Source organism: Salvelinus sp. IW2-2015, linkage group LG1 (genome assembly GCF_002910315.2).
Source record: "Salvelinus sp. IW2-2015 linkage group LG1, ASM291031v2, whole genome shotgun sequence".
Lineage (NCBI taxonomy): Eukaryota > Metazoa > Chordata > Actinopteri > Salmoniformes > Salmonidae > Salvelinus > Salvelinus sp. IW2-2015.
In genome coordinates, this window is record NC_036838.1 from 52341973 (window position 1) to 52356671 (window position 14699).

At 45.2% G+C, this 14699-nt stretch overlaps 1 protein-coding gene across 2 annotated transcripts in view; it reads right to left on the reverse strand.

The window, feature by feature from the left end:
* LOC111969707 (uncharacterized) overlaps window positions 1–14699 on the reverse strand; it is a 42877-nt gene that overhangs the window by 15864 nt on the left and 12314 nt on the right. For both annotated transcript variants that reach the window (XM_024147317.2, XM_024147314.2), the window contains exon 2: window positions 4327–4451. In XM_024147317.2, coding sequence (XP_024003085.1) covers window positions 4327–4451 — 125 coding nt within the window. The remainder of the gene's footprint in view (window positions 1–4326; window positions 4452–14699) is intronic.

The following is a 14699-nucleotide window of genomic DNA, read 5'->3' on the forward strand; positions in this document are numbered from 1 at the left end:
TCTTTCAGAGAGAAGGAAGCTGTTKTGTCAGAGGAGAAAGATCCTCCATTAAAGAGATGGAGCCAGAGAACTGCCTGTCWGCCTGTCAGGTCAGTATCAGCTGATGGCAGATTCAACACCATTACCATCATCACTGTGGAGGGAGACAGAGGGGACAGTGGGTGGTAGGGGGAATAAGAGGAGCTCATTGACAGACCAGGCCCTCACCATTCTATTTCAGCCCTCCTGCCAGGCCACAGTCGATAAAGCCCAGTGAATTAGGCTCCAGTCTCACTCAATGAGACGCATTAACTCTGTGGAGGTATTGACGAAAAGGGGATTGATCTCTGCTTGTGTAAGCACCAAAGAAAGAGAGAAAGAAAGAGAAAGAGGGAAAGAAGAAGACAGAGAGAGGGGGAAGAGAGAGGAGAAGAGAGAGAGTAGGGAGTAGAAGAGGAAGAAGCTGTCATCTCTAATCATCTCTATGGTACAATAATAGTGTACTCCTCCAGCTCCGATGCCCATTCCAACCACTGGTCTGGATGGAGGTCAAAACACTGGGTAGCCTGCACACACCAGACAAGAGTTTAACATGACTCCAGGCTACAGAGATAATCAACTGTCCCTCCACTGCAGGCCTAAGCTAACACACAGGCACGTATCACTGTGTGGTATTTGGCAAGGCTACAGTTTCCAGCTCCTTACTGGAGGCGTGCTTGGTTATCTCACTRGCTAAAAACAATGAGGGAGATGTGTGTGCGTGTGTGTGTGTGTGTTGCGTGCGTGTGTGTTATCCGGCCCACTCTATGCAGTGTCAGAGTGTGTTTTGAGAACATAGAGTGAATCACAACAGAAACAAAGACACTGATTTACACATGAAGACTTTATTTCAAAAACACTACGTCCACCAATATTTCCCATGTGTTTTTTCATCAGAAATGATTGCTTCATGTGTGTAAAATATTACTGTTCTCAGATTTTTTAATTCACAGATTTTAAAGATGTGTAAATTATGGTTATTTGCTAAACACTATATATATATACACACATTGTTAAACTGGAATTAAATGTTCGTATCCTGTAAATTTGACTCATATGTTGTTGTCTCACCTAGCTATCTTAAGATGACTCTGATATGTTGTTCTCTCACCTAGCTATCTTAAGATGACTGGATAATGTTGTTCTCTCACCTAGCTATCTTAAGATGACTCTGATATGTTGTTGTCTCACCTAGCTATCTTAAGATGACTCTGATATGTTGTTCTCACTAGCTATCTTAAGATGACTCTGATATGTTGTTCTCTCACCTAGCTATCTTAAGATGACTCTGATATGTTGTTCTCTCACCTAGCTATCTTAAGATGACTCTGATATGTGGTTGTCTCACCTAGCTATCTTAAGATGACTCGATATGTTGTTCTGTCACCTAGCTATCTTAAGATGATCTGATATGTTGTTCTCTCACCTAGCTATCTAAGATGACTCTGATATGTTGTTGTCTCACCTAGCTATCTTAAGATGATCTGATATGTTGTTCTCTCACCTAGCTATCTTAAGATGACTCTGATATGTTGTTCTCTCACCTAGCTATCTTAAGATGACTCTGATATGTGGTGTCTCACTAGCTATCTAAGATGACTCTGATATGTTGTTGTCTCACCTAGCTATCTTAAGATGACTGATATGTGGTTGTCTCACCTAGCTATCTTAAGATGACTCTGATCTGTTGTTCTCTCACCTAGCTATCTTAAGATGACTCTGATATGTGGTTGTCTCACCTAGCTATCTTAAGATGACTCTGATATGTGGTGGCTCACCTAGCTATCTTAAGATGACTCTGATATGTGGTTGTCTCACCTACTCTATCTTAAGATGACTCTGATATGTGGTTGTCCTCACGCTAATTCTTAGATGACTCTGATATGTGGTTGTCTCACCTAGCTATCTTAAGATGACTCTGATATGTGGTTGTCTCACCTCGCTATCTTAAGATGACTCTGATATGTTGTTGTCTCACCTAGCTATCTTAAGATGACTCTGATATGTGGTTCTCTCACCTAGCTATCTTAAGAATAACTGATCTGATATGTGGTTGTCTCACCTAGCTATCTTAAGATGACTCTGATATGTTGTTGTCTCACCTAGCTACTTTAAGATGACTCTGATTATGTTGTTGTCTCACCTAGCTATCTTAGATGACTCTGTATGTTGTTCTCTCACCTGCTATCTTAAAGATGACTCTGATATGTTTGTTGTCTCACCTACTATCTTAAGAATGACTCTGATATGTGGTTGTCTCACCTAGCTATCTTAAGATGACTCTGATATGTTGTTGTCTCACCTAGCTTCTTAAGATGACTGACTATCTGATATGTTGTCTCTCACCTAGCTATCTTAAGATGATGATATGTTCTCTCACCTAGCTATCTTAGATGACTCTGATATGTTGTTCTCTCACCTAGCTATCTTAAGATGACTCTGATATGTGGTTGTCTCACCTAGCTATCTTAAGATGACTCTGATATGTGGTTGTCTCACCTAGCTATCTTAAGATGATCTGATATGTTGGTTGTCTCACCTAGCTATCTTAAGATAAATGCACTTATTGTAAGTCGCTCTGGATAAGAGCATCTGCTAAATGACTAACTCTTCACATGCTCACACATAAACACACTCAACTCAGAGAAGGCTAGATATTCATTTGAGAGGGAGACACAGTTCTACTTCATACAGAATATGTGCATGAGTGTGACTGTGCGTGTGTGTACGCGTGTTTGCGTGTGTGTGTGCGTATTTGTGAACACCTGCAAATATTTATGACCTCAAAACCTAATCAACAAGATTTGAGTGTGCTAACACGAAAGCAGGAAGTAAGAAAGCCATTTTCTGGTTTCTGTGTTCGGGTGCGTATTAGACTATACTACAGGTAGAGGAAGTCAGTGAATGCAGACAGGCAGCTAATATATCTGTGCTCATAGAGACCAACAACTTTACCAAGAGTTTGGCCCTCATCATGTGACCAACAAGGCTTCCTGTACTCACAACCCTGTAGGGCCACTATAACACACACATAGTTAGCTAAAGCAACTTGCTTGCCAAAGCACAGTGTTCATCCTCAAATAAGAGGTTATATAAACACAAAGAGCATACACACCCTGAGAGACTGACACAGAGAGCACAGCAACATGCACACACACAGCAGATGAATTCTGTGACAGGTCAGACAGAAGGCTGGGGAATGTTTGGAGTAGCTCTGGGGGGGTGAGGAGTAGTTTAGCTCTCTGCAGGGCTGTCTCCCCCACCCTCCCCATGCTCTGCTCTTCTCCCAGACTCACAGAGACAGCGCAGCCAGGAAGGCTGGGGTAAGGCTACGGCTAGGCTAATGACTGAGCATATGCCACCCTAGGCAGAGAGACGGGTCTGAGGAAATGAGGACTGACGCTACTGCTAGCACTTACGCTAACAGCCCTTAGGGGCGGCAGCATAGCCTAGTGGTTAAACCATTGGACTAGTAACCAAAAGGTTGCAAGTTCGAATCTCCAAGCTGACAAGGTACAAATCTGTAATTCTGCCCCTGAAGAAGGCAGTTAACCCCCTGTTCCTAGACCGTCATTGAAAATAAGAATTTGTTCTTTAACTGACTTGCCTAGTTAAATAAAGGTAAAATAAAATTTWAAAAAATATACAAATTAGAGAGGGTAGGAAGGGAGGGGAAGCAGGAGAGTAGGGGGAGGAGTCGACATCATAGGTGGAGAGGATGGGCACCATGAGTTGCAAATGTGTGAGGGGCATGAAATATGTGCTCAGAGAACATTTTTACTCCAAACGTGTGAGAGAGGAGAGAGATAGAGAGACAGGAGAGTGGGGTTCTGAAAGTGTGAAAAGGAAAACATTGCCTCAGGAGGATCCCTATTAGTTAAATAACAACCTCGGACTCAACAAAATTAATCCACTGAAAATCACATCCCAAATACCAACAAACACACCATCACTGAGAGAGGAACAGCCAGAACGACAGCCAGATATACAGCAGGGATGATAAAGGCTAAAGGAACAGAGGGGCATCTCCTGACCCTGCAGAGCATTGCTTTACGCTCACAAGAATAGTGGATCAATAGTGGAAAATCTATAGTGATTGAGTGGATGTTATGTCTTTGTCTCCTGAGTGTGTGTGTGGTGTGTGTGCATCCGTGCATGTCCTACTCTGCTGCATTGACTTTCTGTGTGCCTGCACATCAAGTGCTTCACAGCCAACATGACCAGCAGCATCCTGTCAAACAGCTTGTGACCTACAACAACCCCAACTACACAGTACACCTGATTCACTTAGCTCTAGATCTGTCTCACCTTGTACTGAGGAGGCGTGGAGCAGTGTCTTCTGGGAGATGGAGTTTCCTGTGGGTTGCTGTCTCTCTGGTTGCAGTCCAGCTGGACCCGCCCCTCACACTCCAGGTGACAGGTGTAGCTGCAGTCTGACAGACACACAAACAGACCAATCAATGACTGGATCCACACACAGGGCACCAATTAGAGAGCAGCAATGATAAAGCATTTTCCTTGGAACTCAGTGTTTGGCCGTTAGTATCACCCTTGTCCTGGTGTACCGGACTGTAATGGTGACAGAGTCTGCGAGCACACTGTTCTGGGGTAATGGGTAATGTGAGTCTATTGAGGAGTCACATACTAATCATGTAGCCAGCAGGCAGAAACCTCTGTCTTTCTATCAGAGCAGTAGAGTGAGTCAGGGTCAAGAAGATCCTCAACAACACACATGTTTTCCAATAACACACACACAGACACACACGATATCAATCTAACAATGACAAGACTCACACCAATCCAAACTAAGATGAAATAATCAGGTACCTCCCAACAGTTTCAATATGCATTTTCACAATATTTCAGGCTGATAGAATCTAATCTGCTGTTGTGGACTTGACATTTCATTGAGAGATCTGCCTGAGAGCTCTGTGTTCATGTGGCTCCACCTAGAGGCTGCTCTCTGTACATAACTGTAGTGGTTGATTTACAGGTTTCTCCTCACTGAAGTGAATGCTCTATCTGTTGTATTAATGCACAGATGTCACTAGAGGGTGTTAAAGAGCTAACATCGCACAGGTAGTGAGGGCAGAGTACAGCAACACAGCCTACACATAGAAAAGACAGCCACTACAGAGCAACACAGCCAACACATAGAAAATACACATAGAAAAGACAGCCACTACAGAGCAACACAGCCTACACATAGAAAAGACAGCCACTCCAGAGTGTTTTCAGATCTGAGGTCATAAAGGAATGGCAATGTAACACTATTGGGACACTGTTCTCCCACCAGCTCATACAATCTGAGGCTACACATAATGCGAAGGCTACAGGGCAGCACGGTAACTAAGGTAACGAATCCTCTCTGTAACAGCCTGACCGATGAGTGAGTGTGAGGGACGGATGCCTTGCTGATAGGAGGGAGGTGTCTGGGAAAGAGAGAGAGACTGTGTTGATGGAAATAGAGAGAGAGAGAGAGAGAAAAAGAGATTGATCTAGTTCACTTGCTTTGGCAATGTTAACATATGTTTCCCATGCCAATAAAGCCCTTAAACTGAATTGAAATTAGAGAGAGAGAGACATAGAGAGAGAGACATAGAGAGAGAGACATAGAGAGAGACAGAGATAGAGAGACAGACAGACAGAGAGAGAGAGAGAGAGCAGGCCAATCCAAAACACTCAGAGAAGGGAAATGCGTTTTGGGAGGAGAGACTCTCCCATCCTGTCCTCCTTTTCACATCTCACTCCTCATGTTTAGTAACACCCTATCAGCATGTTACATTCCAATCAGGCAGACAGGACCTCAGTCCACCATTCACCAGGGTAGGTCTGAGCTAGGTGCTGCACTGATTGGTTCATCTTCCTAGAATAAGGATCAGTTCAAGCCTGTTTGTTTAAGTAACAGGCGTAGAAAGACGTGTCACTATTTCTATTTTTTATACAAAAATGTATCTTTAACTCTGCATGGTTGGGAAGGGCCCGTAACTAAGCATTTCACCGTTAGTCTACACCTGTTGTTTATGAAGCATGTGACTAATACATTTGTTTTGATTCGATTTTCTGATTCACTGCTGTCAACAGGGGAGGACAGACAGACACCAGGCCTGAGGTTCAACCTTGGGGTTCGCCTTATTCCCACACTGAGAACGTTCACACACACTGTACATATACTGTACAGACATACTGTACACACACAAAACACACTCACACACATAAACACACACACACATAAACACACACATAAACACACACACACACGCACACCTTGTTGTTGATAAACTGTTGCATCCTGAAGTGACCCGCTGGGTGTGCAGAGAAAGCCACAGTAAGAAGAGAATAAAGACATACTCCTAACTTCAGCTAAGCAGTCTGAACACAGCCCGAACCCGGCTGAACCCAGCTCGAACGCAGCTGAACACAGCCCGAACCCGGCAGGACACAGCCCGAACGCAGCTGAACACAGCCCGAATCGCAGATGAACACAGACCGAACCCCAGATGAACACAGCCCGAACCGCAGATGAACACAGCCGAACGCAGACTGAAACAAAGCCCGAACCGCAGCTGAACGCTGAACACAGCCCTGAACCCAGATGAACAACAGCCCGAACCGCAGCTGAACATAGCCTGAACGCAGCTGAAAACACAGCCTGAAACGAGCTGACACGCCCTGAACCCAATGAAAACACAGCCTGAACGCGGCTGAACACAGATCTGAACACAAGATCTGAACACAGATGAACGCGGCTATGAGTGTCAGCCTGTGTGTCTCTGCAGCGCAGAGGGGGACACAGTTTAATGCCCCAAACAGAGAATTAGAGGACTCAACGCCCCCCGGAGACCCCCATGAGGTCCTGTTGAGACCCCCAGAACACACGTTAGGACTATTAGTGAGTAAACCTTTGCCGCCCCCCTATTCATTAGGGTCATTATCGTCTAAACCCCTCTGCTGTCGACCCCCTACTGCCTGCACTGTACCCCTCTACCCACCTACCCCTGACCCCTAGCCCTTCCCATCCCCTCTACGCCTCCCTATAACCTTTGTTAAATTTTCTCTTCCCTGTCCCCCAATACCCCCCAACTCTARCACCTAGTGGTTAGAGCGTTGGGCCAGTAACCGAAAGGTTGCTGGATCGAATCCCCGAGCTGACAAGATAAAAATCTGTCGTTCTGCCCCTGAGCAAGGCAGTTAAACCGGTCCCCGGACGTCGAAGACGTGGATGTCGATTATGGCAGCCTCCCGCACCTCTCTCTAACTCAAAGGGGTTGGGTTAAATGCGGAAGACACATTTCAGTGTTGAATCATTCAGTTGTACAACTGACTAGGTATCCCCCTTTCCCTTCCCTACACAGAGTTTAACAGTAAACATAGTGTATGTCCCCCCCATCCATCGCCCAGCATCTGTCAGTCCGTCCGTCCGTCCGTCCGTCCGTCCATCTGTCTGTCTGCCTTCCTGACTTTGCTAATCTGCACAGAATGCAGAATTACAGATAGAACACCACCTCAAGCAGCAACGTGGACTGTGAAGAGAGAGAGACACACACTCCACACACACTCTACACACACCCACACATTCATCTTAGTATTTTAAATGTGTTTGTTTTTCTTTGTTCTCTTCTTCTTGTTATTTTTTGAAGTAGTAGTGTTGTTATTTGGTTGTGGTGTTCTTAGTTTAAATGTGTGTTGCTGTTGTTGTCCATTAGTGTTCTGCATTTGGTCATGTTCTGTGTTTTGTGTGGACCCCAGGAAGAACAGCTGCTGTCTCTTCAGCAGCTAATGGGGATATTGAATAAAAATCAGAAATCATACTGTACCCTTCTTTGGTCATCACAAACACGCCCATGCCTTCCTCCCCCCTCATCCCCGCCGTATCACCTGGTCCAACACAGGTCACACACACACACAGGGCGTCTCGGGTTACAGACGCAGAGATGAGCTGAGTTTGTCTGGCTCCTTGAGCATTGTCTCACTAGACTGGACATAGGGACACACCCATGGCAGAGGAGAGAGAGGAAGGGAGGGAAAGAGACGTGGGGGAGATGAGGACGAGGGAGAGAGAGGAAGGGAGGGAAAGAGACGTGGGGGAGATGAGGACGAGGGAGAGAGAGGAGCGGGTGCAGAGAGCTGATGATGTAGTCAATATCCTCTATCTGCAGTGAGGATGGAGCCTGAGTGGTAACACAGGGCCTTCATGTTTCTCACAGGATTTACCTGAAAAAGCCCATAACAGACACATCAAACCTCTAACAGACAGAGCTGGAATTTCCAAACCCTCTCTTCAGTAGGGACAGGGGCAGTTGGAAATCCCCTCAGGAAAAAGAAATAAGGGAAACTGGAATGACAGAGGATGAAAAGAAAGAGAGAGAGACATAGAAAGAGAGAGAGAAAGAGAGAGAGGAGGAAAGAGAGAGGGGGAGAGAGAGAGAGAAAGGGAAAGCAAGAGAAAGAGGGYGGGAAAGAGGGAAATAGAAAGAGAGAGGGAAATAGAAAGAGAGAGAGAAAGAGAGAGGGTGTCAGCACCCCTTTTCCTTTTCTATGGAAGGGTAATCATTCCATGACAGAAAATGACTGGTATTAAGAGCTGTTGGGACAACAGACACCAAAGGGACCAAAGAGGCACACACACAGTGCTCTGAAATCAGAGTAGAGCGAATTTYCGAACACACCCGAATTAACAATGTTCATTGAGAACGCACAACGACTATACCACTTAGCTAAGCTAAGAATGACATGAATAATCAAGTCAATAAATGTTGGGTAGTTAGATAGCATATAGTTCATATACTGGCAAGTTTGATGTATTAGTAGCCAACTAACATTAGGTAGCCAGCTAACATACCGGTACATACTGCTGTAATGATATGCTATGTGGTTTGTAAGGATAGCGTAGCTAACATACCGGTACATACTGCTGTACATGATTGCTATGTGGTTTGTAAGGATAGCGTAGCTAACATACCGGTACATACTGCTGTAATGATATGCTATGTGGTTTGTAAGGATAGCGTAGCTAACATACCGGTACATTACTGCTGTAATGATATGCTATGTGGTTTGTAAGGGAAAGCGTAGCTAACATACACGGTACATACTGCTGTATATGATATGGCTATGTGGTCGTGGAGGAGGGACAGCGTAGCTAACATACCGGTACATACTGCTGTAATGATATGCTATGTGGTTTGTAAGGATAGCATAGCTAACAAATTTTCTGCCAAAATAATGTGTAACGTAACTTATTTGAAAAGTCTTTATTTTATTACATTGCTCAACATTTGTCATAATTAGTTAAAGCAATACATTTGTATCCGTTCTCGTCGGACTTCACCTGCATATTTCCCGCCATTTTCTTCAAATGTTAAAAACGTTGTGAAGCCTGCCTGCCTGCCTGTCTGTCTGTCTGTCTGTCTGTCTGTCTGTCTGTCTGTCTGTCTGTCTGTCTGTCTGTCTGTCAACATTCCTAAAGAGCATTGCACATGCAGTGAGCATTCCTTAGAGCTCACACACTCCACACAGTCAGTCAGTCCCCCCTGAGGCTCTGAGCTCTTAACTCCCCCAGTCAACAGAGGGWATCTCCTCCTTGTCAAACAAGCAGTCACTTCCCTTACAGCCTCACCACTGTAACATTACCGTACTGAACCTCACTGCTCCTACAGTCACACCATTAGAACACTGGACTTCACAGCACAACTCATATAACCTCTCTCTCGCTCTCTCTCCTTTCTCCTGGGTTCTGAATAATCCCTTCCCCTACAAAGACACAACACTATGGTGCAGTGTGTTACTTCCTTGAGCAGTGCTGTGGTCAGAGCTGTAGAATCCCCTGCAGTACTGGGAACTCAGGGGGGCTTTTAGAAATGAGGGGAAACCCTGATGGCTCTGTCAAAGATACTCAAAGATACTCACTCTCTCCTCTCCTCTCCCCTGACAATCGCCAGGACATTTTATGCTGACACCCCTTTCTTTCTCCCCTCCCTCCTTTGTCAGAATCAGCTGCGTCGGCAGCCTTTTCTGCTGCTTTCTAGAGCAGCTGCCGGAGGCTGTAACCTTTATAACCTTGAGACCGGCCATGTCCCTCTGCGTAGCACTGCTGCAGTTACACACGCAATCAAACAAACAGTTTCAGCCTCTAACCCAGCTCACACTGTACGTACACGCACACCTCTTCCACCACACCTCTCCTGCATCACAGACTCTTCACCGTTCCTCTCTCCCTCACATACATCCTGTGGTCATCGCCCGCTCACCCAGCCTAGATACAGCCTGAATAAACAGCTTGTGCTCTGACCCAGCCTATACCAGCCAAAGCCAACAAACTCTAACCCATAAGCTACACCAAAACTGGCTGCTATCCCCATTTGAAGCTCCTGTGTGTGTGTGTGTGTGTGTGTGTGTGTGTGTGTGTGTGTGTGTGTGTGTGTGTGTGTGTGTGTGTGTGTGTGTGTGTGTGTGTGTGTTCTGGATCCAGTAACACCAATCTGAATGTACCTTCCTCTCCTCATCCTATCCCTCCCTCCTTCCATCCTTTTACATTTCTTACAGGCTACAGCTCACACAGAAGAGACAAGGCTGAACCTAAACACAGAACTGTCCCTGTCTCTCAGGCAACAGAAGAGACAAGGCTGAACCAAAACACAGAACTGTCCCTGTCTCTCAGGCAACAGAAGAGACAAGGCTGAACCAAAACTGAGAACTTTCCCTGTCTCCTAGGCAACAGAAGAGACATGGCCAAACAAAAATACAGAACTGTCCCTGTTTCCCAGGAAACAGAAGGGACTAGGCCAAACCAAAACAGAGAACTTACCCTGTCTCCTAGGCAACAGAAGAGACAAGGCCAAATCAAAACACAGAACTGTCCCTGTCTCCCAGGAAACAGAGGAGAGAAGGCCTGGACATTATCTAACAGAACACACACACATAGTCACACACATCTGTGTGTATATCTACAACTGACACCACACACAGCAGTGGGGAGATTCTGAGTGAACTAGAGCTAGCCAATGAAAGAGATATGCTGTGAGAGGTCTGAAAGAATGGATGAGGTGATTTTGCTAGGGCGCATTTCTGAAGGTGATAATCACACGCCTCTCTACAACCTATTTCAGACAGAATTCATGGTATGACACGGCGCGCGCACACAAACACAATCGCTCTGTCAGGCCTGTGCCACACACACACACCAAATATAACCAGCGTGGCCGGGCAGAGGAAGTAACAGTCCAAGGAGAGAAACACACTAACACACTCAGAGATAGGAGGTCATAAGGTTTTCCTGAAATAATAAAACTCCTGGTCCTCGACAGGAGGACACTAGAGACAACAACAGAAACAGAAAATCAACATATTTCTATTGGTAAGGCAGAGTGGTGGACAGCGGGGGAGGTATTGGGAACTTTGGGGCTGGAAGAGGATGGGATTCCATCCGCCATCTTGGTCAGTCAGTTAGTTCATCACAGAAGCCATAGTATACAAAATCATGACAATTACGGCTAGAGGAGAAGAGAAGTCAGCCAGTAGGAAAGAGTCATCTAACATGATGAAGAAAAGGAACCGCTTTAATCTAAATAAGCTCTTTATGCTCTAGGCCTAAAGTGAGGTTATATCAATCAAATGTATTTATAAAGCCTGTTTTACATCAGCTGATGTCACAACGTGTTATACAGAAGCCCAGCCTAAAACCCCAAACAGCAAGCAATGCAGATGTAGAAGCACAGTGGCTAGGAAAAACTCCCTAGAAACGCAGGAACCTAGAAAGAAACCTAGAGGAACCAGGCTCTGAGGGGTGGCCAGTCCTCTTCTGGCTGTGCCAGGTGGAGATTATAACAGTACATGGCCATATATGAAATATTTCAACTGCTCCACTAGCCCTGATAGATATGACTCTCTAGAGGAGGGATGGACCACTGACCCAGCCTACACCAGCCAAAGCCAACAAACCTGAACCCATAAGCTGAACCAAAACTGTGCCAAGAGTGTGCAGAGCTGTCATCAAGGCAAAGGGAGGCTAGTTTGAAGAATCTCAAATATAAAATATATTTTGATTTGTTTAACACTTTTTTGGTTACTACATGAACCCATATGTGTTATTTCATAGTGTTGATGTCTTCACTGTTATTCTACAATGTAGAAAATAGTCAAAATAAAGAAAAACCCTTCATTGAGTAGGTGTCCAAACTTTTGACTGGTACTGTATGTATGTATGTATGTATGTATGTATGTATGTATGTATGTATGTATGTATGTATGTATGTATGTATGTATGTATATATATATATATATCTCAACTTACCTTTGAGAGTTAGAATAGTAGAATACACAAGTTGCAATTTCAAATAAAATGTTTTGCCCCCGAGGTAAGGGGCCCCCGCAACCAAATCTCGTTTAGGGCCCCCAAAAGGCTAGGGCCGTCCCTTGTCTACTGGAATAATGCATAAAAAAAGTAAATATATATATATATACACACACAGCTCTGGAAAAAATGAAGAGGCGACTGCAAAATGATCAGTTTCTCTGGTTTTACTGTTTATAGGTATGTGTTTGGGTAAAATTATCATTTTTGTTTTATTCTATAAACTACAGACAACATTTCTCAAAAAAWAAAAATAMTSWRWTWMAGKHRWTWWYTTMMRMYAAAATGAKWARMYYRVWAWWTWKRDHYKAWMATMCYYMGTRMMKKYACKRRGKATKWTMRDHYMWAWWTWBYRRKYTWMTCATTTTRKYKKAARWWAWYDMCTKWAWYWSAKTATTTTTWTTTTTTGAGAAATGTTGTCTGTAGTTTATAGAATAAAACAAAAATGATAATTTTACCCAAACACATACCTATAAACAGTAAAACCAGAGAAACTGATCATTTTGCAGTGGCCTATATATATATATATATATTTACTGTGTTTTATTGTAGTTAATAGAGTTAAGGGCTGTGACATCATACAGGTGTAGTGACATGTTCTGGTTCCTTTGATAAGCTGATTGATGTTRGGTCAGGACCTTATCAGTCCTTCACAGACAGCTCTAGAAGAAGACACACACACAATACACACACCATTGAGTTAAATGGTACACACACTCACAGATGCATGTGCGCACGCAGACAAACACTTCAGTCCAATTTCTTATTTCACTATGTTAATCTGGCTCTGGAGCCTCGTCTTTTTTCTACCATTGTGCAGACAGCATGTTCTCCTTGTATTACGCTCTATACCCACTCCGTATTTATCACTGGACACAACTGCGTCAGTCTTTCCCAGTCTGTGAACAAAAACGCTAGGATCGATGCTAAACTCCATTCCAGGCCCCTAAACAGTCAGTTCTAATATCATATTCCCAGTACAGACCACAGGCAGACATCTAGAATCTGGTTTTATAGGATTGTCCCCTCAGATTACAAATAAGGTTTATAAGAACACATTTATCATCAGATGATTTTGATGTTCAGAGTCATCTATRGGGAGAAATATGGGGGAGATAGGGAAAAGACAGAGAGATAGAGAGATTCTGAGTAACAGTATACAGTAGTTAAAAGGGTCATTGTAGAGATGTCCTTTTCTTGACATAATGTAACAATACTCCTACCCAGCACCTCTATCGTTATCTTCCTCTTATTCCTCTCTCTGTTTATCTTCTGCTATCTGTTCTCTATCTACCATATCTTTCCATCTTACTCTCTGACACTCCTCTCAACCCTCCACCTTCTCTTTCATCCTTCCTCTCTCTCTCCTTTCCTCCCATCTCCCTCCTTCTCTTTCTTTCTTCCTCTCTCTCTCCTTTCCTCCCATCTCCCTCCTTCTTTCTTTCTTCCTCTCTCTCTCCTTTCCTCCCATCTCCCTCCTTCTCTTTCTTTCTTCCTCTCTCTCTCCTTTCCTCCCATCTCCCTCCTTCTCCAGACCTGAGAAAAGGATGCATTCATTGAGAGAACCATTGGAGGAGCTCCCTCTCTCCATACCTGAGGAAGAGGTGATGAGTGATCCGTGGGAACTGGTTCTGCGGAGCATCCGTAGTCCGTCACTCCAGGAACGAGACTTAGGCAGGCGCCGTAACAGCCTTCCCAAACGCCTGGACACCTGACCAAAACACGCACTGCCCATATCGCCATCCTCACCCCCCAACTCACCCTCTCCCCCCACCTCAGCCGTCAGATGCAGAGACAAGGATTGAGAAACTTTTAACTGGCTTACACCCTCACCTCTCTCCCCCGCCTCCACCTCTCTCTCACCCTCCTCTACCCCCCACCCCACCATCAACGGTGCTACCTGTGTCCGGCTGGGAGCATGGCACCACGTCGCTGGCACCGTCCTGTACCCCAGGCCGCCAGCTCCCTCTGGCGAATGCCCTCTGCCCCTCTCCTGCCTGCGGCTGAGGGGCTCCCTGTCGGTCCGAGGGCTGCCGTCTCGCCAGCCTCCCCAGTGCCCGCCATCCCAGCGCCACCACTCACCCAGCTGTGCCACGCTCCGAACCCCGTCCACCTCTCGCTTTGCCACCCCGTACACACACAGACCTCACACACACCTAGCTCTTACCCCACACACACACTCAGACACACCGCCTCCTCTTCTACCCTTACCCCTGCGATAGTCAGCACACACACACCTCTAACCCTGACAGTCCTCACACCTCAGCTTGCCTCTCTCCCCTCCCTCCTCTCCCTCATCCTCTGTGAAGCGTTTCCTCACTGTTCACAC